General features: G+C 44.6%; 1 protein-coding gene across 1 annotated transcript in view; it reads left to right on the forward strand.

Annotated features, from left to right (window-relative positions):
• The window catches only part of LOC140207443 (V-set and transmembrane domain-containing protein 2-like protein), a 153,287-nt gene that overhangs the window by 82,408 nt on the left and 43,462 nt on the right, over positions 1-27,417 (forward strand). The window contains exon 2 of the mRNA XM_072275968.1: positions 26,112-26,281. Coding sequence (XP_072132069.1) covers positions 26,112-26,281 — 170 coding nt within the window. The remainder of the gene's footprint in view (positions 1-26,111; positions 26,282-27,417) is intronic.

The raw sequence follows: 27,417 nt of genomic DNA on the forward strand, positions 1-27,417 counted from the left end.
TATCATTTCTTAATGCATGCATTACTGAATGACAATAAAAGGGGACTACGTGTCTTCATAATCTAAAAATCTAATTGTGGCCTGAGATTCTCCCAAAGCATCAGATAGACGTGATTTTTGAAGTGCAGTTAGATTGTAATGCAGGCATTGTGAGGATCCCTGAAACAACAATGTGACATTGACTAGATACTGTAATCTCATTTCAGTGATGTTGATTGGCGATAGATGTTCGATAAACTGCTACCCTTTCAAATAGTGGCTTTGAATCTTTTACGTAAGAGATTCTGCAGATGCTGGAAATCCAGAGCAACACATACAAAATGTTGAAGGAATTCAGCAGGTCAGGCAGCATATATAGAGATGAATCAACAGTCAACATTAAGGACCGCAACTCTTCTTCAGGAATGAGAGGCAAGGGGGAAGATGCCAGAATGAAAAGGTGGAGGGAGGGTAATGAGGACAAGCTTGAAGGTGATAGTGAAGCCTACTGGGTGGAAAAGATAAAGGGCTGAAGATAGGAGAGGAGAGTGGATCCTGGGGGAAAGGGAAGATGGAGAGGCACCAGGGGGGAGGTGGTAGGTCGATGCAGAGGAGAGGTAAGAGGCCAGAGAACAGAGAAAGAGAGAAGGGGAGGGGAAAAATTACATAAAGGAGAAATCTGTGTTCATACCATCAAGTTGGAGGCTACTTAGACCAGATACGAGGTGCTGCTCCTCTACCCTGTGTGGCCTCATCATGGCAAAAGAGCAGACTATGGACTGACATATCGGATCAGGATGGGGATAGGAATTAAAATGGATTACCAGCTTTTAACAGATGGTTTGGAGTGCTCAACAAAGCCATTCTCCAATTTATGTTGGGTCTCGTCAGTGTAGAGGAGGCTGCATCAGGAGCACCAGATACAATAGATGACCCCAATGGATTCACAGGTCAAAGATTGCCTCACCTGGGTCCTGAATGAAGGTAAGGGAGGAGGGGAATGGCAGGTGTAGCATTTCTGTCTCTTGCAGGGATTTGTGCCACAAGGGAGATTAGTGAGGAGGGATGAATGAACAAGGGAATCACGGAGTGAGCGATCCCTGCAGAAATCAGAGAGTGTGGGGGATGTAAAGATGTGCTTGGTTGTAGGATCTTGTTGAGGATGGTGGAAGTTGTAGAGAATGGTATATTGGATGCATGGAGTGTTGGGAGAGCACAAGAAGAACTCTATCCAGTGGGAAGATGAGGTGAGCATAGATGTCCTTGAAATGGAGGACATGCAGGTGAGGGCAGTATCAATGGTGGAGGAAGGGAAGCCACACTCCTTGAAGAAGGAGGACATCTCTGATGTCCTGGAAAGGAAAACCTAATTCTGGGAACAGATGTAGCTGTCATGGTCCGGTCTGTGAAGTCTGCGTTCTGGTTCATGGTCCGGTCCGTGGACTCCAGACTCCAGGTCTTCCGCTGTCCCTTGTTTTAGTTGGGCTTAATCATAAGCACCTGATGCTCGTCTTGGGGCTGGGAATATACGTGGCCCTGGGTTCAAGTGTAGGAGCTGGTTTGTCTTGTCAGTATCCTGTCCTTACTGCTGTGGGGGTAAGTCAGGCTGTCTTTGCTGTTACCCTGTGGTTGAATCTGTCCCTTCCTGTCCTTGCCTCCACTGGGTAAGCCAGACTGTCTTCGCTGTTACCCTGAGGCTGGACTGTTCCCTTCCCTTCCCCTTCCTTCTGGAGCCTTGCCTGCAACCTTGTCAAGTTCAACCACTGGTGTGAGACCAGAGCCTTGCTGTGCCAAGATAAGGAACTGTCTATTGTTGAGTTAGAGCTGTCTCTGTGTCCACGCCTTTGCTAGGTAGGTCCGGCAGTTTGCCGCTAGCTAGTGTTGGGAACTGTCTTGTCATGTTCAGCATTCAGTGTATGAGTCCTGGCCCTAAGACCTGTTCCCAAGGAGGGATCCTGGCTCTGTATTCCATGTCCCTGTGTTCCTGTCTCTCAAGTCCAAGGCTCTGTTTTCCTGTCCTCCCCAAGACCAAGGCTCTGTGTTCTGCATTCCTGTCGTCCCGAGTCCAAGGTTCTGAGGTTCCTGTCATCCCAAGTCCAAGGCTCGGCTGTTCTTGAGTACCAAGTCGAGGCTTCGTGTTCTCGTCCTGTCCAAGTGCTCCGTCGTTCTGTCTCTTGTTCTGTCTTGTAGCCTCGCCCAGTCCTGTCTCCCAAGACCACATTATGTCTTCACCTAGTCCCGGAGTCTGAGCCCGAGTCAAGACCCAGGTTCTGGGTCCTTGTCCAGTGTCTGGCTCGGAGTTCGAACCCAAGTCTCACCATGTCCTCGCCTCGAGGAACCCAAGCTATGTCCAGTCCTGTAGCCACGTCATGTCCTTGCCTGGTTCCCGGGTCAGAACCCGAGTCAAGATCCAGGTTCTAGGTCCTTGTCCAGTCTCTGGCTCTGAGTCTGAGCCCAGGCTCCTAGTTCCCAGTTCCTAGTCCTGATCCCGCTTGCCTAGCCAATGTCCTAGCCCAAGTCTGTGTTCTTGTCCCAGCTCCTAATCTGCATCCAGTCACATCCCTAACTTTAGTCTCTAGTCCTGTCCAGTTCCTAGTACTTCAGTGTGTGTGTCTTGTATTTAGGTCCACTCCCAGCGCGCCCCCCCCCACCTTATGACAGTAGCAGAGTTGAAGGAACTGAGAAAAGGGAATAGCATTCTTCCAGGGGTCAGGGTGGGAAGGGGTACAGTCAAGATAACATGGGAATTGGTGGGTTTCTAAAAGATGATGTAGTCATGTTGCAGAGAGATTGAGAAAGGGGAGAGAGATGTCAGAAATGCCTAATGAGAGGGCTAAACCTCAGTGCAGTGACTCTGAAGTTCAGAGTAATTGGTCCTTCAGCATAGTGTGGTAGCATACTGGGTTGTGCATCACGATTATACTGCCACCTGGAAGGTCGTGGTTCAACTCCTGCCACTGCCTGTACGTTCTCCCTGTGACCGCGTGGGTTTTCTCGAATGCTCTGGTGTCTTCCCATAGTCCAAGTACCTAGGTTACTTGGTCCCATAGGACCAATCTCCCATCAGTTCACCACCGTCAGGCTGTGTGGACATCGTCCTGATAGCCTGAGTGGTGGCACAGAAACTCAGCCAGAGACTGGGATTGTGCTACACAGTGCCTCAGACCCAGTCTGACCTTTGGTACCATCTGTTTAGAGATGGCGTCTGCTCCCTCTCTCCATTTCCCCCCTCAGTTACAAAGATGGGTGGTTTGCTCAGTTAATTGACCACTATAAATCACGCTTACTGTGAGGTTGGTGGTAGAATCTGGGCAGAATTAATGAGGACGTGGAGAAATAGAACTATAGGATTGAGTAGCATTATAAATGGGTTGGTATTGCCGAAGGACCTGTTCATGTGCTGTATCTTTCTATTTCACATGCACCATTGGGCATAGATTTAAGGTGAAAGGGAAAAGATTTAATAGGGACTTCAGGGGCAACACTTTTTAAACAAAGAGTGGTACGTATATGGAATGAGCTGCCAGATGAAGTATTTGAAGCATGTATAACAACAACGGAGTTGAACATAGAACATAGAATAGTACAGCACAGTACAGGCCCTTTGGCCCATAATGTTGTGCCGACCCTCAAACCCTGCCTCCCATATAAGCCCCCACCTTGGATTCCTCCATATACCTGTCTAGTAGTCTCTTAAACTTCACTAGTGTATCTGGCCTCCACCACTGACTCAGGCAGTGCATTCCATGCACCAACCACTCTCTGAGTAAAAAACATTCCTCTAATATTCCCCTTGAACTTCCCACCCCTTACCTTAAAGCCATGTCCTCTTGTATTGAGCAGTGGTGCCCAGGGGAAGAGGTGCTGGCTATCCACTCTATCTATTCCTCTTAGTATCTTGTGCACCTCTAACATGTCTCCTCTCATCCTCCTTCTCTCCAAAGATTAAAGCCCTAGCTTGAGGAAAAACTTTTTCACCCAGAGAGTGGTGGATATATGGAATGCTCTGCCCCAGAAGGCTGTGGAGGCCAAGTCCCTGGATGCTTTCAAAAAAGAGATGGATAGAGCTCTTAAAGATAGTGGAATCAAAGGTTATGGGGATAAGGCAGGAACTGGATACTGATAGTGGATGATCAGCCATGATCACAGTGAATGGTGGTGCTGGCTCGAAGGGCTGAATGGCCTACTCCTGCACCTGTTGTCTATTACTACTTTTAAAAGACTGTTAGATAGGTTTATGAAGGTTTAGAAGGTTATGTGACAAATACTGGGAAATGGAACTTGTTTGGATGTGTTATTTTAGTCAGCATGGACCAGTTGGGCTGAAGGGCCTGTTTAGTCCCGTATGACTATGACTCTATAGGTACCCTCAACCATCTTATCAGTGGAAGGAGCTCCTCAGTATCTCTCAATGTTTAATACCAGGTATAAGATGTTTTTGTCTCTATATTAATTCATAGTCACAGAACACTACAGCACAGAAACATGCCATTTGGCCCAACTGGCCCATGCTGAGCTTTATTCTTCCTAGTCCTATCAACCAGCACTTGGACCATAGGCCTCCATACCCCTCCCATCCATGTACCTATCCAAATTTGTCTTAAATGTTGAAATTGAACCCACATCAACCAGTTCCACTGGCAGCTTGTCCCACACTTTCACTGCCCTCTGAGTGGAGAGGGACCCCTCAGGTTCCCCTTAAACATTTCACCTTTCACCCTTAACCCATGACCTCTAGTTGTCATTCCACCCAACCTCAATGGGGAAAAAAAGCTTGTTTTCATTTATGCCAGCTATACCCCTCATAATTTTGCATATTTCTGTCAAATATCTTCATTCTCCTATGCTCCAGGGACTAAAGTCAAACCTGTTCAATCTTTCCCTATAGCTCAGTTCCTCAAATCTTGGCAACATCCTTGTAAACTTTCTCTGTACTCTTTCAACCTTATTGATATCTTTCCTGCAGGTAGGTGACAGGAATTGCACACAATACCCCAAATTAGGTTTCACCAATGTCTTATGCAACTTTAATATACTCAGTGCCATCATTTTTAGATACTCCAGTACAAAAGTATTGAGTGAGCAGCAGTTCTGTGTGTGAAAATGACTTGTTAATGAGAGAAGTCAGAGGAGAATGGCCAGACTGGGTCAAATTGACAGGAAGGTGGCAGTTACTCAAATAGCAATGTGCTACAACAGTGGTGTACAGAGGGGCATCTCTGAATGCATAATATGTTGAACCAGAAAGTGGATGGGCTACAACAGCAGAAGACTACAAACATACTCAGTGGCCACTTTGTTAGGTACAGGAAATTCTAAATACACTGAGTGCTTTTTGCTGAATATCATTATGTGAAAGAGCTAAGATTTAAAATATACTTTTCTAGAAAGGAAAATGAACATAATTGTCTGCTTCTCGCATCCATGGAGCCTGATAGCACCACATACACTTGTCCAAAATTGGCTATTTAATTTATTATGCATCTTCTGCCCTAATATGTTCAGCACTCATGGAAATCAGCTGCACTTGGAGTATAATTACTGATGTTACTAAAAACATTCTTAAATAATGAGGAAGTTTGTTCCCATAATGGAAGCTCAGTGCAATTGTTAAATTTGCCAGAGGTCAAAAAATCATGTTGGCATTTCAAAGTAAGATCTGCCTTAATGGGCCTGTGGGACCCCTGTAGCATTTGTTTTAATAAAAAAAAACACACTTCAAAGTCCTTTTCATGGAAGTTTTTTTTACACACTAATAATTTTGTTTTAAATCATGTGCACATATGTCATTGTCAATCACACGGTAGTTTGTCATCATCCCCTTATTCAGGGTAGTGAGAGAGGGCAGCTATTCGCTGATACTCTTGCCAAGTAGCTTGGTGTAGCTGGAAGAAGTTGCTCGTATTGATGTCAATTTGGTTCATGAGAATGATCCTAGGAATGAATGGGTTAATGGGTTTGATGGCACTGAGCCTGTACTCACTGGAGTTTAGAAGAATGTGGGATGTGGAGAGGGTTTCCTACAGCAGGGGAGGCTAGGACCAGGGACTCAGCCTCAGATAGAAGGATGTCCCTTTAGACCAGAGATGAGGAATAATTTCTTTGCCAGAGGGTGGTGAATCTCTGGAATTCATTGTCATAGATGGCCGTGGGGGCCTAGCCATTGGGTATATTTAAAGGCAAACAACAGGAATTCTGCAGATGCTGGAAATTCAAGCAACACACATCAAAGTTGCTGGTGAACGCAGCAGGCCAGGCAGCATCTGTAGGAAGAGATGCAGTCGATGTTTCAGGCCGAGACCCTTCGTCAGGACTAACTGAAGGAAGAGTGAGTAAGGGATTTGAAAGTTGGAGGGGGAGATCCAAAATGATAGGAGAAGACAGGAGGGGGAGGGATAGAGCCAAGAGCTGGACAGGTGATAGGCAAAAGGGATACGAGAGGATCATGGGACAGGAGGTCCGGGAAGAAAGACGGGGAGGGGGGGAGAGACCCAGAGGATGGGCAAGAGGTATATTCAGAGGGAGAAAAAGGAAAGTGAGAGAAAGAATGTGTGCATAAAAATGAGTAACAGATGGGGTACGAGGGGGAGGTGGGGCATTAGCAGAAGTTAGAGAAGTCGATGTTCATGCCATCAGGTTGGAGGCTACCCAGACGGAATATAAGGTGTTGTTCCTCCAACCTGAGTGTGGCTTCATTTTTACAGTAGAGGAGGCCGTGGATGGACATGTCAGAATGGGAATGGGATGTGGAATTAAAATGTGTGGCCACTGGGAGATCCTGCTTTCTCTGGCGGACAGAGCGTAGATGTTCAGCAAAGCGATCTCCCAGTCTGCGTCGGGTCTCGCCAATATATAAAAGGCCACATCGGGAGCACCGGACGCAGTATATCACCCCAGCCGACTCACAGGTGAAGTGTTGCCTCACCTGGAAGGACTGTTTGGGGCCCTGAATGGTGGTAAGGGAGGAAGTGTAAGGGCATATTTAAAGCACAAGTTGATAGGTTCTTGATTGGTAAGGGTGTCAAAGGTTACAGGAGGAAGGCAGAAGAAAGGTTGAGAGGGAAAATAAATCAGCTATGATCGAATGGTGGAGCAGACTCAATGGGCTGAATGGCCTGATCTTGCTTTGATGTCTTATGGTCTTATTTTCTGACAATGCTCCTTTAGTTTCAGGGCATCCAGATATTTCTGGACTATAAACTGGATGCAATTTCTTTTGTCTTACTTAAACAAAACCTATTTCTTTCCTGTTCTGTTCTTTGGATAATGAAGTCATTACTTGCTTTTCACACACTGGAAATCAAAATAAAGTGGAGAAAGTGGGAAACAAGAGCAGGTCAGTGTTTCACTGAATTACCCAAGCCTCCGTGGTCAAACAATTTGACCTGACTGTGCATCAAATGTACATTTGCTTTAACTGGAATAGAGTAATAAATCCCAAACCTGCTCACTGAATATTAATAAGGCACAGCTGAGAATACTTCAAGCTGTTGATTTTGCACTTAATACAGCCGATAATTCCATCTAGTAATAAGGGAGTGCTACACTGTCACAGATAATAGACACAAAATTCTGCAGGAACTCAGCACGTCAGGCAGCATCTACGGATGGGAGTAAACAGTCGATGTTTCAGGCCGCAGCCCTTTATCTGGACTAGAAAAGAACGGGGAAGAAACCATCATAAGAAGGTGGGGTGGGGTGGAGAGGAGTACACGCTGGCAGGTGATAGGTGAAGCCAAGTGAGGGGGAGGTAGGTGGCTGGGAGGGTGGGGGATGAAGTGAAGTGCTGGGAGTTGATAGATGGAAGAGGTAAAAGGCTGAAGGTGGAATCTGATAGGACGGGAGAGTGGACCATGGAAGAAAGGGAAGGAGGAGGGACTTTATAGGGAGGTAAAATGGGAAGGTGAATACAAGAGACGGGTAAGATTACCTTTTTCAATGAAGTGTCTCTAGCTAGACATTTGTTTGGGTTAATACAGACAGCAGGGTGCTATTAGCCAATGGGTGGTCATGTTATTGTTTTTTTGGGTGATAATGCTGTCTCATATGACTGGGAACGAGGGTTTTTGCAGGGGAAGGTGGGGGAGAGAGAGAGAGAGAGACAGACAGACAGAGGATGGACCAGGTGCTGTGAGTCTGCTAACGGGGTCAGACACTGAGCGGGGCATTTGGCGAGGAGAGGAGATGGAGACAGACTCGTGTGGAGTGTCTGGTCGACCACCATTGTTGGTCCCAGGCGGCCGGTCGAGGTAGTCAGAGAGGCCGCAGGGTGAAGAAGGGTCCTGAGCTCCAACTGTTTGCGCACGAAGAGGTTGAACTTTGCTAAGTGTGGTGCCTTTTATATTTTCTCTATTAATTATATAGTTCCAGTAATATCTATAAACTGTAAATCATTTAATCGTGTATTGTCTATTATTTGGGCAGGGTGGGGTACATCACACACCACCCACACAAACTAATTACCCAGTTTGCCGGGGCCGAGGGCTGTTTCCCTAGATGACAGTGAGCCGAGCGACCCTGAGGCTGGCCAGGGGGGCTACACTGGGATTCACTATAATCTCTCAGGCGTAAATGCAATATTCTCTGGACAGCTGAGGTAGAGGGAAGTATCTATAACTGTAAATATTTAAAATGTGGAGAGAATAAAACATGGGATTTAGGTAGAATTAGTGTAAAAGAGTAGCTGATAGTCAGAATAGTTCTGAGCTTACTTCATATGTTTTTACTCTGCCTCAGGTAATTCTAGCAATCTGTCATTACTAAAGTACTGGTTGAGGATACTGGTGTATGCAGATTGGCTGTTGCATTTCTGTAGAATATAGTACAAGAGATTGGGTAGAAAGAGAAACATGTCACATGTCTGTCTCCACTGGTGTGTGATGTGAATATAAGAAGGAAATCATGTTGCAGCTGTGTAAAACTTTGGATCGGACCGTACTTGGAATATTGTGTTTAGTTTTGATCACCTCATTACATGGAGGATGTGAAAGCTTTAGAGAGGGTGCACAGGAGATTTACCAGGATGCTGCCTGCATCACAGAGCATGGTCTTGAAGATAGTTGAGCAACTTGGGGCTTTTCTCTTTGGAGCAAAGCAGGATGAAAGGTTACTTAATAGTGGTATACAAGATTATAAGAGGCATACCGTAAATTGAGTGGGTAACCAGAGACTTTTTCCCCCAGAGTGGAACTGGCTAACACAAGTTAACCTCTCACTTTGGTAGTCTGAAGTACTTACTTGCTCCAAGCAGGCTTCAATTATGCCAGTGCCTAAGAAGAACATGGTGACCTGCCTCAATGACTAATGTCCAGTTGCAATTGCATCTACGGTGAAGTGCTTTGGGAAGCTGGGGGTGAAACGTACCAGCTCCTGACTGAGAAGCAACTTGGATCCACTCCAATTTGCTCCCATCACAGCAGGTCAACAGCAGAGGCCATTTCATTGGCTCGTCACTCAATCCTGCAATATCCAGACAGCGAAAATGCATACATCAGGATGCACCTCATTGACTACAGCTCGACATTCAATACTATCATCCCCTCAAAACTGATCCATAAGCATCAAGTCCTAGGCCTCAATATCTCCTTGTGCAACTGGATCCCCCATTTCCTTACTTGCAGACCCCAGTCAGTCCTCTGCTGTACTCACCTTACATGTATGAGTGCTCCAATGCCACATTTAGGCTTGCTGACCATAGGTCCATAAGACGTACGAGCAGAATTAGGCCATTCAGCCCACTGAGTCTGTTCTGCCATTTCATCATGGCTGATCCCGGATCCCACTCATCCCCATACATTTGCTTTCATGCCATATCCTTTGATTCCTGATCTTTTCATCAAGAAACTATCAACTTCCACCTTAAATATACCCATGGACTTAGCCTCCGCCACAGTCTGTGGCAAAGCATTCTGCAGGTTCACTATTCTCTGACTAAAAATCCTACTTACCTCTGTTCTAAAAGGCCATCTCTGAATTTTGAGGCTGTGCCCTCTAGTACTGGATATCCCCACCATAGGAAACATCCTCTTCACATCCAACCTATCTAGTCCTTTCAACATTTGGTAGGTTTCAGTGAAATCCACCTCCCCCCACCCCCCCACCCCCCCCCACCCGCATTCTTCTAAATTCCAGTGAGTACAGGCACAAAGCTACCAAATGCTCCTCATATGTTAACCCCTTCATTCCTGGAATCATCCTCGTGAACCTCCTCTGGACTCTCTCCAATAACAACACATCCTTTCTGAGATAAGGGGCCCAAACTGTTGACAATACTCCAAGTACAGCCTGACTAGTGTCTTATAAAACCTCAGCATTATCTCCTTGCTTTTATATTCCTTGAAATAAATGCCAACATTGAATTCACCACCTTTACCACAGACTCAACCTGTAAATTAAACTTCTGGGAGTCTTGGACGAGGACTCCTAAGTCCCTCTGCACCTCTGATGTTTGAATTTTCTCCCATTTAGGTAATAGTCTGCATTATTATTCCTTTTAACAATATATATTATACATATCCCAACATGATAATCCATCTGCCACTTTTTTGCCCATTCTTTCAATTTGTCTAAGTCCTGCTGCAATTGCTTTGCTTCCTCAGCACTACCCACCCTTCCACCTACCTTCATATCATCCACAAATTTTGCCACGAAGCCATCAATTCCATTATCCAAATCATTGACAAACAATGTGAAAAGTTAGTGTCCCAATACTGACCCCTGAAGAACACCACTAGTCATCAGCAGCCAACCAGAAAAGGCCTATTTATTCCCATTCACTGCCTCCTGCCTGTCCGCCATTCCTCTGTCAATGCCATTATCTTTCCTGTAATGCCATAGGATTTGATCTTGTTAAGCAACCTTATCTGTGGCACCTTATCAAACACCTTCTGAAAATCCAAGTAATTGATCTCTCCTTTGTCCACCCTGCTTGTTACTTCCTCGAACTCTAACAAATTGGTCAGGCAAGATTTCCCTTTACAGAAACCCTGCTGACTTTGACTTATTTTATCATTAGTCTCCAAGTACCTCAAAACTTCATCTTTAATAATAGACTCCAACACTTTCCCATCCACTGAGCTTAGGTTAACTGGCCTATACAGTAGTTTCCTCTCTTTTGCCTTCCTCCCTTCTTAGAGTGGAGTGTCATTTGCAATACTCCAGTCCTCCGAGACCGCTGTTGTTGGCCAAATCAAAGGTGGTAATGAACCAAAATACAGGAGGGAGATTGAAAATCTGGCTGAGTGGTGCCACAACAACAACCTCTCACTCAATGTCAGCAAGACCAAGGAGCTGATTATTGACCTCAGGAGGAGGAAACCAGTCCTTATCGAGGGATCAGAGGTAGAGAGGATCAGCAATTTTAAATTTCTGACTGTTATCATTTCAGAGGATCTTAGTCATAGTCATACTTTATTGATCCTGGGGGAAATTGGTTTTTGTTACAGTTGCACCATAAATAATTAAATAGTAATAAAACCATAAATAATTAAATAGTAATATGAAAATTATGCCAGGAAATAAGTCCAGGACCAGCCTATTGGCTCAGGGTGTCTGACCTTCCAAGGGAGGAGTTGTAAAGTTTGATGGCCACAGGCAGGAATGACTTCCTATGACGCTCTCTGTTGTATCTCGGTGGAATGAGTCTCTGGCTGAATGTGCTCCTGTGCCCAGCCAGTACATTATGAGGTGGATGGGAGACATTGTCCAAGATGGCATGCAACTTGGACAGCATCCTCTTTTCAGACACCACCGTGAGAGAGTCCAGTTCCATCCCCACAACATCACTGGCCTTACGAATGAGTTTGTTGATTCTGTTGGTGTCTGCTACCCTCAGCCTGCTGCCCCAGCACACAACAGCAAACACGATCGCACTGGCCACCACAGACTCATAGAACATCCTCAGCATCATCCGGCAGATGTTAAAGGACCTCAGTCTCCTCAGGAAATAGAGATGGTTCTGACCCTTCTTGTAGACAGCCTCAGTGTTCTTTGACCAGTCCAGTTTATTGTCAATTCGTATCCCCAGGTATTTGTAATCCTCCACCACATCCACACTGACCCCCTGGATGGAAACAGGGGTCACCGGTACCTTAGCTCTCCTCAGGTCTACCACCAGCTCCTTAGTCTTTTTCACATTAAGCTGCAGATAATTCTGCTCACACCATGTGACAAAGTTTCCTACCATAGCCCTGTACTCAGCCTCATCTCCCTTGCTGATGCATCCAACTATGGCAGAGTCATAGTTTTCTATGACTCTGCTGGCATCTTTTCTGGTGCCAGCATGTCAGTGCCATTACGAAGAAAGCATGGCAGCACTTTTACTTTCTTAGAAGTTTTCAAAGATTCGACAAGTCATGTAAAATGTTGACATAATCCTATAGCTGTGTTGGGGAGAGTATTGTATATTGACTGGTTGCATCATGGCCTGGTATGGAAAAAACAATGCCCTTGAATGGAAAAGCCCACACAAAGTAGTGGATATGGCCCCGTCCTTCACAGGTAAAGTTCTCGCCACCATTGAGCACATCTACACAGAGCGCTGTCGCGAGAAGCCAGTGTCCATCAACGAGGACATCCACCACTCAGGCCGTGCTCTATTCTCACTGCTGCCATCAGGAAGGAGGTACAGGAGCCTCAGGACCTACACCTCCAGCTTCAGCAACAGTTATTACCCCTCAACCATCACTGTACTCAACTTCACTCACCCCATCACTGAACTGTTCCCACAACCTATGGACTCACTTTCAAGAACCCTTCATCTCATGTTCTCAATATTTATTGCTTATTTATTTACTTTTATTATTATTATTACTCTTTTTGTATTTTCAGTTTGGTTTTTTTTTTGCACATTTGTTGTTGCCCATTCTGTCGGATGCAGTCTTTCATTAATTCTATTGTGTTTCTTGTGTTTACTGTGAATGACCAAAAGAAAATGAATTACAGGGTTGTATATGGTGGCATATAAGTACTTCGATAATAAATTTACTGCGAACTTTGAGTTGAAGGTGATTGGAGGAAGCTCTAGAGGTAGGTTTTTCACACAGCGGGTGCATGGATCTCACTGCCTGGGGTGGTGGGGGAGGCAGGGACATTAGGGACATTTAAGAAACTCCTAGTTAGGCACATGGATGATAAAAAAAAAATGGAGGTCTGTGTAGAAGGGCAGGGTTAGATTGATCATCAAGTAGGATAAAAGGTTGACCAAAGGTCATGGGCTGACCTTTGCCTGTACTGTGCTGTCATTTCCTATGTTCTAAACTTCAGTTGTTTTCTCTGGAGCACCGAAGGATAGACATTTGTAAGATTTTGAGAGGTATAGATAGACAGATCCTTCTTCCCAGGTAGAAATGCCAAATACCAGAGAAAATGCATTTAAGCTGAAGGAGAAATTGTGTGGGAGGTATGCAGAGCATGTATTTTTTTGCAGAGAGTGATAGGTATCTGGAATGTACTGGCAGTGTAGTGATGGAAGTAGAGACAATAGTGGTGTATAAGAGGCTTTTAAATAGATACATGAATATGTCAAGAATGGAGGAATATGGATGGTCTGCATCCCAGAGTGCAAAAGGAAGTAGCACAAGAAATAGTGGATGCATTGGTGATAATTTTTCAAAACTTTTTAGATTCTGGACTAGTTCCTGAGGATTGGAGGGTGGCTAATGTAACCCCACTTTTTAAAAAAGGAGGGAGAGAGAAACCGGGGAAATATAGACTGGTAAGCCTGACATCGGTGGTGGGGAAAATGCTGGAGTCAGTTATCAAGGATGTGATAACAGCACATTTGGAAAGCGGTGAAATCATCGGACAAAGTCAGCATGGACTTGTGAAGGGAAAATCATGTCTGACGAATCTCATAGAATTTTTTGAGGATGTAACTAGTAGAGTGGATAGGGGAGAACCAGTGGATGTGGTATATTTGGATTTTCAAAAGGCTTTTGACAAGGTCCCACACAGGAGATTAGTGTGCAAACTTAAAGCACACGGTATTGGGGGTATGGTATTGATGTGGATAGAGAATTGGTTGGCAGACAGGAAGCAAAGAGTGGGAATAAACGGGACCTTTTCAGAATGGCAGGCAGTGACTAGTGGGGTACCGCAAGGCTCAGTGCTGGGACACCAGTTGTTTATAATATATATTAATGACTTAGACGAGGGAATTAAATGCAGCATCTCCAAGTTTGCGGATGACACGAAGCTGGGCGGCAGTGTTAGCTGTGAAGAAGATGTTAAGAGGATGCAGGGTGACTTGGATAGGTTAGGTGAGTGGGCAAATTCATGGCAGATGCAATTTAATGTGGATAAATGTGAGGTATCCACTTTGGTGGCAAGAACAGGAAAACAGATTATTATCTGAATGGTGGCTGATTAGGAAAAGGGGAGGTGCAACGAGACCTGGGTATCATTATACACCAGTCATTGAAAGTGGGCATGCAGGTACAGCAGGCAGTGAAAGAGGCAAATGGTATTCTGGCATTCATAGCAAGAGGATTCGAGTACAGGAGCAGGGAGGTACTACTGCAGTTGTACAAGGCCTTGGTGAGGCCACACCTGCAGTATTGTGTGCAGTTTTGGTCCCCTAATCTGAGGAAAGACATTCTTGCCATAGAGGGAGTACAAAGAAGGTTCACCAGATTGATTCCTGGGATGGCAGGACTTTCATATGATGAAAGACTGGATCGGCTAGGCTTATACTCTCTGGAATTTAGAAGATTGAGGGGGGATCTGATTGAAATGTATAAAATCCTAAGGGGATTGGACAGGCTAGATGCAGGAAGATTGTTCCCGATGTTGAGGAAGTCCAGAAAGAGGGGTCACAGTTTGAGGATAAAGGGGAAACCTTTTAGGACTGAGATGAGGAAAAACTTCTTCACACAGAGTGGTGAATCTGTGGAATTCTCTGCCACAGGAAACAGTTGAGGCCTGTTCATTGGCTACATTTAAGAGGGAGTAAGATATGGCCCTTGTGGCTAAAGGGATCAGGGGGTATGATGAGAAGGCAGGTACAGGGTTCTGAGTTGGATGATCAGCCATGATCATACTGAATGGCGGTGCAGACTCAAAGGGCTGAATGGCCTACTCCTGCACCTATTTTCTATGTTTCTGTGCAGCAGAAGAGATTTAGTTTAATTTGGCACTGTGTTCACACATGTACGGGTCTAATATCATCCCTGTAGAACGTGAGGGATTTTCCCCGGGTGCTCCCATTTCCTCCCACAGTCCAAAGACATACCAAGTAGGTTAACTGGTTATTGTAATTGTCCTATGATTAGGTTAGGTTCAATCAGGATTGTGGTGTGACGTGGCTCAAAGGGCCGGAAGGGTCTACTCCAGGCTGTCACTAAAGTAAATAAATAACAGTATGTACAGTACTCACAGCACAACAGGGACAGTCCCTTCAGCTGACAATGTCTTGGAAAATTAAACTAATCCCCTTTTCCTGCACTGAACGCACCTCAAATCTGAACTGATTCCACAAACTACAGACTCCCTTTCAGAGACTCTAAAACTTTTTTTTTGCACAATTTGCCTTCTTTTGCACGTTAGTTGTGTGTCAGTTTTATGTGTAGTTTTTCATAAATGATATTGTATATTCCTTTATTTTCCTGTAGATGCCTGCAAGAAGATGAATCTCAAGGTAGTATATTGTGACATAGATGTACGTTGATCATAAACTTATGTACTACTCTCACTGGGCTCGTAGATAGACTGGGCTCATTAGCTAATTCCATCTACAGTCATGTGACTCCACGGTGCGCAGGCCACCTTTCAGAAACTGTACATATCTAGGGTCAGTATGAATTGGGGTTCAACCAGACAGGAACATTGTGATGGTCCCATTAAAGGAACCTCAATTTGAGAGAATGCTGTGCAAATATTGACCATATACAATTATCAGTAGCCCAGAAATGACAGATCACATATCAGCATAAGATTATAAAGAAAGTATATTTACCAATTTTAGCTTTATCAAAAAGTTATTAAAAAAGGAAGAATGAAAAATAAATAAAACACTAGTCTAAATATGCACATAACCATTGGAGCTCATCTCTTCCTAAACTGGGTATAACCGTTACTCATGAATGGAACCTGTGGTCTGCGTGAAAGCACTCGCCACTGTCCAAACTTCCCTCAAAATCCATTTTGAACAAACTGGCTCTCTCTCGGGAGCCATTCATCTGCACAAAATACTTCTTGCAATAGGGACTCTCCTTCCCATGGCGTTCTGCGGCTTCTTTCCTTCTGTCCCGCTCCGCTGCTCCCAGAAGACCCCAAACCAGACTACTGTCCGTCACAAATCTCTCTCCACCCTGCTCCCTCTAGAACTTTCTCCAGATCCCACCATCCTGATTGGCTGAAACAATGTTCCTAAATTGAACAGCAGGGCTTCTTATTTTTAACCAAAACCCCAAAATAAAACCCTAATGCCACGCTGCTTTTGCAGAAACCTGCTAAAGTGAAATACCTACAGCAGAGCGGTAGAAATCTTAGCCAGGGCATTGCATTTACTTTCATATTCCTCCATTTCCTGGATATTCAAATTCTTGCCATGTACCACTTCCCTAGCAACTGTTCTTTGTAAAACCAAACCGGCATTGCACATCTCTTCTAAACTCACCCCCCTCTCCTCACCTTAAAGCTATGCCTTCTAAGTAGTTAACATTTCACTCTAACCTACTGTATCTAAGCTTCTCATAATTTTATATACTTCTACCAGGTTCCCCTCAACCTCCAACTTGCCAAAGGAGACAGCAGTAGTACAAGGAGTAGTCGTCCTCACCTTCATTCAGTCCTCCCAGGTGAGGTGATACTTCACCTGTGAACCTGCTGGAGTCACCTATTGTGTCTGGTGCTCCCGATGAGGAACACCTCTACTTTATCCACCAAAAGCGGAACTTCCTGGTGGCCAAATATTTTAATTCCAATTCCCATTCCTATTCCAACGTATTGGTCCATGGCCTCCTCTTGTGCCAAGATGCGGCCTCCCTCAGCGTGAAGGAGCAACATTTTATATTCCATCTGGGTAGCCTCCAAACTGATGACATAAATATCGATTTCTCCTTCCAGTAAAAAAAATTACCTCTCTCTCTTCCCCCCCCCCCTTCCATTCCCCACTCTGGCCTCTTACCTCTTCTCACCTACCTATCACCTCCTCCTGGGTCTCCTGCACCTTCCCTTTATCCTATGATCCACCTTCCTCTCCTATCAGATTCCTTCTTCTCCAGCCCTTGACTTTCCCACCCACCTGGCTTCACCTGTCACCTTCTAACTATCCTCCTTCCCTCCCTTCCCCCCCCCCACCTTTTTATTCTGGCATCTTCCCCCTTCCAGTTCAGTCATGAAGAAGGGTCTTGGTCCAGAATCGTCAGCTGTTTATTCATTTCCATAGATTTGCCTGACCTGCTGAGTTCCTCCAGCATTTTGTGTGCGTGTGTGTGTTACAAAGTCTATGTTAATCCTTTCAATACACATCAAAGTTGCTGGTGAACGCGGCAGGACAGGCAGCATCTCTCGGAAGAGGTACAGTCGACGTTTCGGGCTGAGACCCTTCGTCAGGACTAACTGAAGGAAGAGCAAGTAAGAGATTCCTTCGGTTAGTCCTGACGAAGGGTCTCGGCCCGAAACGTAGATTGTACCCCTTCCTAGAGATGCTGCCTGGCCTGCTGCGTTCACCAGCAACTTTGATGTGTTGCTTGAATTTCCAGCATCTGCAGATTTCCTCGTGTTTATGTTAATCCTTTCTTTGCTTCTGTTGCAGTTGCTGAGGTGCTCTTTCATCTGCAACTGCTAGATGGCACTGTTGCTTGCATCCACAAACCAACACAACTCCTATCACCTCTTCCCTCCCACTACTGAGGAACCCAAGCAATGTGTCTGGGTGAAGTATCAATTCACATGCTGCAGAAAACTCCAGTCTTCTAGTCCACCTTACTGTATTTGGTGCTCACACTAAGCATCTGTTCTACACATAAGGAAACCAGACAGAGATTGGGTGACTGCATTCAGTTCGTAAAGTGACCCTGATGCTCCTGTCGCCTGCCACGTTAAATCTATATCCCAGTCCTATATTGACCTTCCTGCCCATGGCTTCTTAATCGTTATAGTGAATGAGCTGGAGAAACAAAATAAGAATTAGGCTGTTCGGCCCATTGAGTCTGCTCCGCCATCTCATCGTTGCTACTTTATAATTTTTCTCAACACCATTCCCCTGCCTTCTCCCCATAAATTTTGTCACTCTTATTAATCGAGAACCTATCAACCTCCACATTAAATATAACCAATGAACTGTCTTAGATAAACATCTTCTCTTCTGTCTGGCTACAATGCAATCTTCTGGAGTCATTGTGGAGGCCAGCAACTTTCATTTCTTTCTCTTCATTTAACGGTTTTACATTCTGGTGTTCACATTTTATCTGCCCTCCTTTCCCCAGCCGCTTTTGTTCCACACCTATCAATTACTTTGTTCATTCTCCCTCTCCCTCCTACGGGTTAGAGTTAGAGAATTGTGGTCACACTATGTTGGAGGCAACATTGAAAAGCTGCCCGGTATAATCCTCACTGATTTGATCGGATGCATTTCATTGTTTGTTTCAATGTATATGTGACAATTAAAGTTCATATTATCTTAATCAAATCTCTCTGCAACCTAAACTGAGCTTGTTTTCTCTCCCGGCCAGTTTTGGCCTGGAAAGTTAGCTTTTCTTTCCAACGATGCTGCAGAGTGCTTCCAACATTTTCTGGTTCGGGTTTTGCTTCAGATTTCCGGCTTGTGCAATTTGGTTTTGATTGCCTTGCGGTCTGAGGTTGTGACTGACCCAATCAAAACTGTCTGTTGAAAGGTCATAGCAGATGTTGTTGCTGGCAACATCGGCAAAGGAAACTGAGGACATGACCAATGGACAGGGAAGGGGTAGGTGTGGGGATAATATGGAGCTGACGGAAGATTCTTTAGCAGAGTGGTGTGGTGGTGGGGACAGTGCGAGGGTACTGAGAATTGTGGCAGTTATCAGCCAGGACCTGAATTTCATAAGAGTGACATATCTACTTTATGTCAACCAGTCAGTCTTGGGCCAGGCCACTCAGGAATTTGTGACTGGATGCTGGACTGTAACTATGTGCTGTGTGTGACTCTGCGTACTGTGGTTTGTACCTTGGTCCCAGAAGAACAACGTTTTGTTTGGCTGTGTGGTTGGTTGAATGACAATAAACTGGAACTAGGTAAGTGACCCTGAGAAGAAAGGGGGTAGCATGGTAGCACTCTCACCATTACAGCCCAGAGTATCGGAGTTTGGATTTCAGCTTCGGTGGCCCCTGTAAGACCTCCTCGTAGAACCCAGGTTTCCCGGGTGCTCCAGCTTCCTCCACAGTCCAAAAATGGTACGTTAATTGGCCATTGTAAACTGACGCATGATTAAGTTAGGGTTACATCTGGTCTGTTGGGGGTTGCTGGGGCCAGAAGGGACAACTCCGCACATTACTGCTAAATACATTAAAAATACAGTAAATACATTTGCGATTATGGAAAATATGATATTGGTAGTGAAGAAGAGCCAAGAATACTCGAAGTGCACTGCTCCCAGTCTCAAACTGCAGTTGGTGCTGGTGTTGCTACTTGCATGATCTGAAGGTTCTTGAGCAACATATATTCTGCATTATTCTGTACAGGAATTGTTCTTTATTGTAAATAGTAAGTTAAGTTTAAAAAAGTGGTGTGTCACTCAGTATCAGGACAGTTCAGAGCGAATGTACAGCAGAGAAACTGGCCGGTCGAGCAGCATCCGTGGAAACGATCAGTCAACATTTTGGGCCAGAACCCTTCGTCAGGAGTGTTCTGGCCCGAAATGTTGACTGATCGTTCCCACGGATGCTGCCCGACCTGCTGAGTTCCTCCAGCGTGTTGTGAGTGTTGCTTTGACCCCAGCATCTGCAGAGTATTTTGTGTTAGAGAAACTGGCCATTCAGGCCACCTGGCCCATATCATTATTCTTCTTCTCACACCAGTTATGTGCTCTGTCAATGGCGCTTGCTTAATGGCATACGTTCCATCACCTGACTTGTACTAATTAAGACAATAACTACAGAAATACACTCAGTGGCCACTTCATTAGGTACAGCAGTGGAATCTGGTGTGGTCTTCCGCTGCTATACCCATCGACTTCAAGATTCAATGGGTTGTATGTTCAGAGATGCTCTTCTGCATTGTTGTAACGCCTGATTACTTAACTTATCATTAGCTTGAAACAGTCGGGCCATTCCCCTCTGCCCTCTCTCACTAACAAGCGTTTTCACCCACAGAACTGCCCTCACTAGATGTTTCTTTTGTCTTCCACACCATTCTCTGTAAACCCGAGAGACCAATATGCTTGAAAATCACAAGGGATAAGCATTTTCTCAGACACACAAATGATCCAATCTGGTACTAACAATCATTCTATGGTTAAAGTCACTTAGATCACATTTCTCCCCAATTCTAATGTTTGGTCTGAACAACAACTGAATCTGTTGACAATGTCTGCATGCTTCTGTGCATTGAGTTGCTGCCACCTGATTGGTTGATTAGATATTTGTATTAACGAGCAGGTGTACAGGTGTACCTAATAAAGTGGCCACTGAATGTACTTGCCCTTTTTGCCAGCTTGCTTGTATATGAATTTTAAGAGAAATCTATAGGCTAACACTGAGCTACAACTTCAGTGAGACTCTTCATTGTTTGTCAGCATGAGTCAGGTGTCAGTGCTGATTAACTGGGCTTTGGAAACTTGTGTTTATTCCTCATTCCTACTTTATTTGTGCACAAGGAGAGTGGCCTGGTCCCTGTCACCACTCTGTTCTGAAGTCTGAGCACAGAAATGCCTTTTTTTATACAGAAAAGGATATTGACCAATTGGTAACCTTGGGTCTGTTCAAATTTCTTATTTGTCTGATCAATCACCAGTCTATAGAGGTGTTAATTGTCAGTAGGTACTACAAGCAAACACACAATGATATTTTGAAGTTAGTAAAGTAATTTTCCCATATTTGGTGTGTGTGCTCCTTGTAATCTTCTGTTACATCCTCCTTTTCTTTCGGATTGTCAAAGTGCTCCGGTCCTCTGCCATGCAAAAGAAGCTATGTTTTATAAATCTCTCTTACCTGAGCTGACTGCACACTATCTGTAAACCTAGACATTGCCTTAACCCTTGCCTTGCTGCAGCTTCCACACAATTAGTGTAACTTGGAGCCTGTTTCCATTTTGAACAATCTCATTTCAACCTCAGACATGCCCAGCCCTGGTATATAAAAGCATAATGAAGAAAAGGCTGTTTGATTATCTGTCTAGTCCCTTTCATGGTTCCGGGCATCTCCAAAGGTTTTACAAGCAACGATGGACAGAAAAATCTACAAAGACCAATTAACCTATTATCAGTACTACTTCAGACTGTGGGAGGAAAGTCACGTACTTACAGGAAGGATGTACAAACTTTCTCACAGAAGACGCCAGAATTGAACTCCGAATTCCGGCATCCCAAGCTGTAATAGTGTTGCGCCAACCACTTTGCTAATGTCTACTACTGATAGACATGCATTTAAAGTGAGAAAGGAGAAGTTTTTTCAGAGGGTGGTGGGTGTCTGGAATGGCTGCCAGGGTTGGTGCATAGGTAAGTATGACAGAGGCATTTAGGAGGCTCTGAGGTAGCCAAATGAATGTGGAGAGAATGGAGGGATATGGATGTTGTGTAGATAGAAAGGATTAGTTTAGCTCAACATTCAATTATTCATCTTATTTATTGATTGATTTAGGGATACATTGTGGAATAGGCCCTTCCAGTCCTTCGGCTGCACCATGCAACAACCCCCAATTTAACCACAGGATGATTTGCAATGATCAATTAACCTACTAATCAGTCTGTCTATGGATTGTGGAGGGAAACCTGGAGAAAGCCCAGACATTCCACAGGGAGGGCATACAGATGCCTTGCAGAGGATGCTGGGACTGAACTCTGAACTTCGCCACCCTGAGCTGTAATAGTGTCGCACTATTCTGACACATTATTGTGGGCCAAAATGACTGTTCCTGTCTGTACTGATCTATGCTTGTTCTAAAACCATCCAAAATGCTTTAGAGAATTATCAATCCCACATGAAGATAAAGTAGGTTTAGTCTCAGAAGGAGTATCATAGAGCATCTTAAAGGAAGGTAGAGAAGTGATTAGTTGGAAAGGGCAATGGAAGAAATTCCAGGAAATGTCAGCTGGAAACCCAGCCACCAGTGGTTGGAGGTTTTTAAAAACGCAAACACGAGGAATTCTGCAGATGCTGGAATTTCAAGCAACACACATCAAAGTTGCTGGTGAATGCAGCAGGCCAGGCAGCATCCTGACGAAGGGTCTTGGCACGAAACGTCAACTGTACCTCTTCCTAGAGATGCTGCCTGGCCTGCTGCGTTCACCAGCAACTTTGATGTGTAGTGGTTGGAGGGGTACCAACATTCAGAGATTTGTAGGGCCAGAGGGATTGAGAGGGATAGGAAGAGGAATCAGTGCGATTTGAATACAAGGATAAGAATTTTATATTTCAATCAGGGGCCATTGTCAGACTGTGGACACTGAGTTGGGTTGACGTGATTTGGTGCAGTCGGAGTTTGCCTGCAGAAGGGTGGCATTACAACACAATAGTAGGCATAACATTGTTATAGCACCAGTGACCAGTTTGCACAGTCTCCCCAAAACCACGTGGATTTCCTCCGGGTGCTCCTGTTTCCTCCCACATTCCAAAGACGTATAGGTTAGTAGGTTAATTGGTCACATGGGTGTGATTGGATGGAGTGGACTGTTGGGCATGAAAGACCTGCTACCATTCTGAATCTCTAAATAAAATAAAATAAAATTCTAGCCTCAGGTTTACAGGGGGTGCGGGGGGGAATGAGACGTGAGCTGGAGCAGTCAAGTCTATCGATGCTGATGGTGTGGGTGAGGGTTTTAGCAGCACTGTTGATTTCGGACTGTAACAGAGGCAGAATGGGCAGTTTCTAACATGCTCCTACACACAACGTGGGGACATGTATTGCAAAAGAGTTTGGTTCAGTTTTACAATATCCAGGTAGAGGAGTGATGCTTGAGATTTGTGTGCAGATCATTCAAAGTCCTTTGAAGAATTTCCATCATTTATGTGAAGAAAACTGCTGCTTATCAAGCACTGGATTACAGGCAAGCATTCTGAAATTTCCGATGCACCAGGGCTTACTCACTCACTCTTCAGAGCAGCAGCTTTTCAATGTGGACAGGACATTCTCTAATACCCTATCTGAAAGGAAATACCTCTGACAATGAAGCTGCCTGTTCAGGCTACAATATGGTGTCAGCTTGGATGTTTGCACACAGCTTCCTTGAGTAGGATTTAAAGCACTGCACAAGATGGATCACGCAGGGGTTTATCGACTGAGCTTCTATCAGTGTACTGCCACAGTCTGCTTTTCCTTAAGAGGACAGAATATCACACTTTCAACAAAGTGGTAGGTACAGCCCAGTCCATCACCGGCCAAGCCCCCGCCACCACCATTCAGCACATCTACAAGGAGCACTGTCACAAGAAAGCAGCATCCATCATCAAGGATCCCTACTATCACTACTACCAGAGTTCAATGTAAATTTATTATCAAAGTACATCCATTTATGTCACCATATACCACCCTGAGATTACTTCTCTTGCAGGCATTCACATTAAATACACAGTAGTTTTTCATTAGTCATAACTCTTACTAACAGAGGAGGCCATTCCGCCCATCCAATCCATGCCTTCTCTCAGAGCAACCCTTCAGTAGCATTGTCCGCTCCTCATCTTCCCCTTCCGCGCTGCAAGCGATCCTATCTCACATTCCCTATCAGTTTGCCTGTGTTTTTTGCAACTAACCGGTAATTTACAGTGGCCAAGATGTATTTGGAAGTGAGAGAAAATCAAAGCACATGGGACATGGATGGCCCAGTGAGCACTCATTACCAGGACTGAAGTCGGGATTCTGGAGGTGTGAAGCACCAACTGCACCACCGTACTGCCCTGTTAATAGTAAATGGGTGGTAATGGACAAAGCAGTATGCAGCCTCAGTGCAGACGGAATTATCCATCTGTTCTCAGCCCATTTCATGTTGGCTGCATAATTTATATCACCCACATCCTTTTTTAAAAATTCAAATAATTCAGCAGCTCCATCAGATAAAAATGCTAAAGCAGTAGCAATAGTAGCTGGCTTATCAAATTCTGTGTTACGATTCACTACAACAACATCAGCCCAGTGAACACCTGGAAGCCCAAATGCAACAAGCTGATTTTCATGGCTCCAGGCATGAAAATGTGAAGGAGCACCTGGTGCTCCCCTACATCAGTGAGATCTGACATACTGCTTCGCCAATCATCTCCGCTCCATTTGCCACAACAAATAGGATCTCCCAGTGGCCATTGATTTTAATTCTACTTTGCATTCACATTCCAACATGTCAGTCCATGGCCTCCTCAACTGCCATGATGAAACCACTTTCAGGTTTGAGGACCAACGTCTGGGTAGCCTCCAATCTGACAATATAAACATCAATTTTTCTAACGTGGTATTTTCTCCGCCTTCCCCCCTTCTCAGTTTTTCCATTCCCCATTCTAGTTCCCCTCTTACCTCTGTTTATCTCCTTACCTGCCCATCACCACCTTATTCTGCGTCTCCTCTCTCTCATAGTCCACACCTCCCCTATCAGGTTCCTTCTTCAGCTCTTTACCTTTTCCACCTATCACCTGCCAGTTTCTCACTTCACCTCCCTTCCACCCACCTTCCCCCTCACCTGGTTTCATCTATCACCTCCAGTTTCTCACTTCATCTCCCTTCCCCCTCACCTGGTTTCATCTATCACCTGCCAGTCTCTCCTCCTTCCCCTCCCCCACCTTATTCTGGCTTCTTCCCCATCCTTTCCAGTCTTGATGAAGGGTCTCAGCCCAAATTGTCAACTGTTTATTCCTCTCCATAGAGAGGACTTGCTGAGTTCCTCCAACATTTTGTATATGATGGTCTGTATTTCCAGCATCTGCAGAATCTTTCGTGTTCATTATCTGTTGTTTCTGTTATCAGAGCTAAAGGAACAATGAAACAATTTAGAAGTAAAATCGAGAAACCTCGCTCAATATTTAACCTCAAAATCCCTACCTTGTCAAAGCCAGTGCTTTATAAGGCCATAAGAGCAGAATTAAGCCATCTGGGCCATTGCATCTGCTCTACCATTCAATCATGGTTGAACAGAAAGGGCTGCTGTCAGCCAATGTTTAGTACTCATTGTTAGGATAGTTACTAATACAAAGTGAAAACCTTCACTGCAGCAACGTTTTGTATTCTCTTCATTTTACCTTACAATATCTAAAACAAGTGGAGCTTAGCAACAATCCATGTGGGTATGGATACCGGGAGTGAAAGGGTTAATGTTCTGTATGAGGAATATCTGATGAATGAGTTGAGAAGAATGAGGGGAATCTCATTGGAACCTGCCGAATATCGGCCTGGACGAACGGAAGTTGAGAGGATGTTTCTAGGGTCAGAGGACATCCCTGCGACAGGATGAATGGCCTAACTCTGCTCCCATGTCCTATAGTCTCATGGGTATCAGCTTGCTTAAGTAGTTCTGAGGAAAGATGCTAGGCTGGAACTGCTGAGAATGTGTAATAGTGGTGAAGCACTGCGATGTTCAATTGGCAATTATATCAGTTGAAGTAGAGGTTCATATGCATCTCTTCATAATTGCTCCAGTAATCTGGGGCATTGTGGTAGCATAGCTGGTGTCATGACACTATTACAGATTGAGGCATAGGAGTTCAAAGTTCAATTCCAGTGTCCTCTGCAAGAAAGTTTGTGTGCTCTTCCGATGTGTGCATGGGTTTCCTTTGCGTGCTTTGGTTTTCTCCCTCCCACAGCCCAAAGATGTATTCGTTAGTAGGTTAACTGGTCTTTGTAAATTGTCCTGTGATTAGGCTAAGGTGAAAATAGGTGGGTTGCTGGGTGGTGCAGTTTGTTAGGCCAGGAGGGCCTGTTCTGCACTGTTATCTCTAAATAAATAAGTATTTTCTGGTATCTTTGCAAGTAAAAAAAGAACTTGACAGTCAGCTCTCTACATGTTGATGTCCTACAGCTCTCTTCACTGAGGTCCCTCACGATGTCACCGCCAGAGCTGGGCAGGACGTGGAGATGGCCTGCGCTTTCAGAGGTAGTGGCTCACCATCATACTCGCTGGAGATTCAGTGGTGGTACATTCGTAACTCAAAGGACTGGACTGACAAACAGACATGGAATTCCCATCAGGTACGTGCTTATTTGTATCCAAGTTTTTTCACCTCCAATCAAAAGACTGGGGCAATTCTATTGAAATGGTGTATTTAACAGATGATATCATCCCAAGGAGTTTCATGGGTTAATATATTGCACAAGCAATGTAAGGAGATGTTAGTGCATATGATGTTTGGCCCAGCTTTTTAATATTAAGCAGGGTTTTAATGAAGAACAATGAGATAGGTAGGTGTAGATTTAGAAAATAATTTCCAAGGTTTGGGCTAACAAAGACGAAGGCAACACTGCCTGTGGTGCAAAGGAATTTAACTTTGCAGATACAAATTCAATTTCTCTTCAGGAATTTTTTCTGTCCTTGACAACACTTGCCTTTGTCTAAGTCATCCCACACACTTCTTCCGTATCCATTTTGAACTGACAAACAGAACAGAATTAAAGTAAAATTAGAACCAGTGAACAATCTCAAATAGAATATGGATGCCCAATATTGTGGTTATTCATTTGACAGTAACATTTGAAATCAAAAATACAAGGATAGTGTTTTTCAGTCTAACACACTATTTGTTGGATTTGATTGGACATTGAACCCATGTACACCACCTCACTGCCCAAAGCTTTACCAGGGGTTGTGGAAGATAATAAGGAAGACTTGGACCAAATGCTCTATTCCACCTAGCTGGAAAACGTCTGAAGTATGTTTTATTCCGCAAGGAAGATTCCTCTACAATCATCCAGTTTAGAACAATCTACCTCCTTAGGGTGGAGTGCAAGATATTCTTCTTGGTGCTTACTAGAAGGCTGACCTCAAACTTAATGGAGAACCGCTATATCAACACATTCATCCAGAAAGGTGGCATCCTGGGTTTATCTAGGTGACTTGAACACAAATCAATAATCAGCCAGTTGATCCATGAAGCCAGGCAGAAGAAAGGAGACCCCACAGTCATCTGGTTAGACCTAGCCACCGCCTATAGATCAATTCCACATGTCCTCATCCAGGCTGGCCTGGACCACTACCACATCCCTCCAGTAACGCGAGACATGATCACCAGCTACCTAGGAGGATACAAGCTATGCTTTGCTTCAGCCCATTTTACAATCAGGTGGCACGACCTCCAAAAAGGGACTCCAACCAGCTGTACCATTTCTCC

Source organism: Mobula birostris, chromosome 2 (assembly GCF_030028105.1).
Source record: "Mobula birostris isolate sMobBir1 chromosome 2, sMobBir1.hap1, whole genome shotgun sequence".
Lineage (NCBI taxonomy): Eukaryota > Metazoa > Chordata > Chondrichthyes > Myliobatiformes > Myliobatidae > Mobula > Mobula birostris.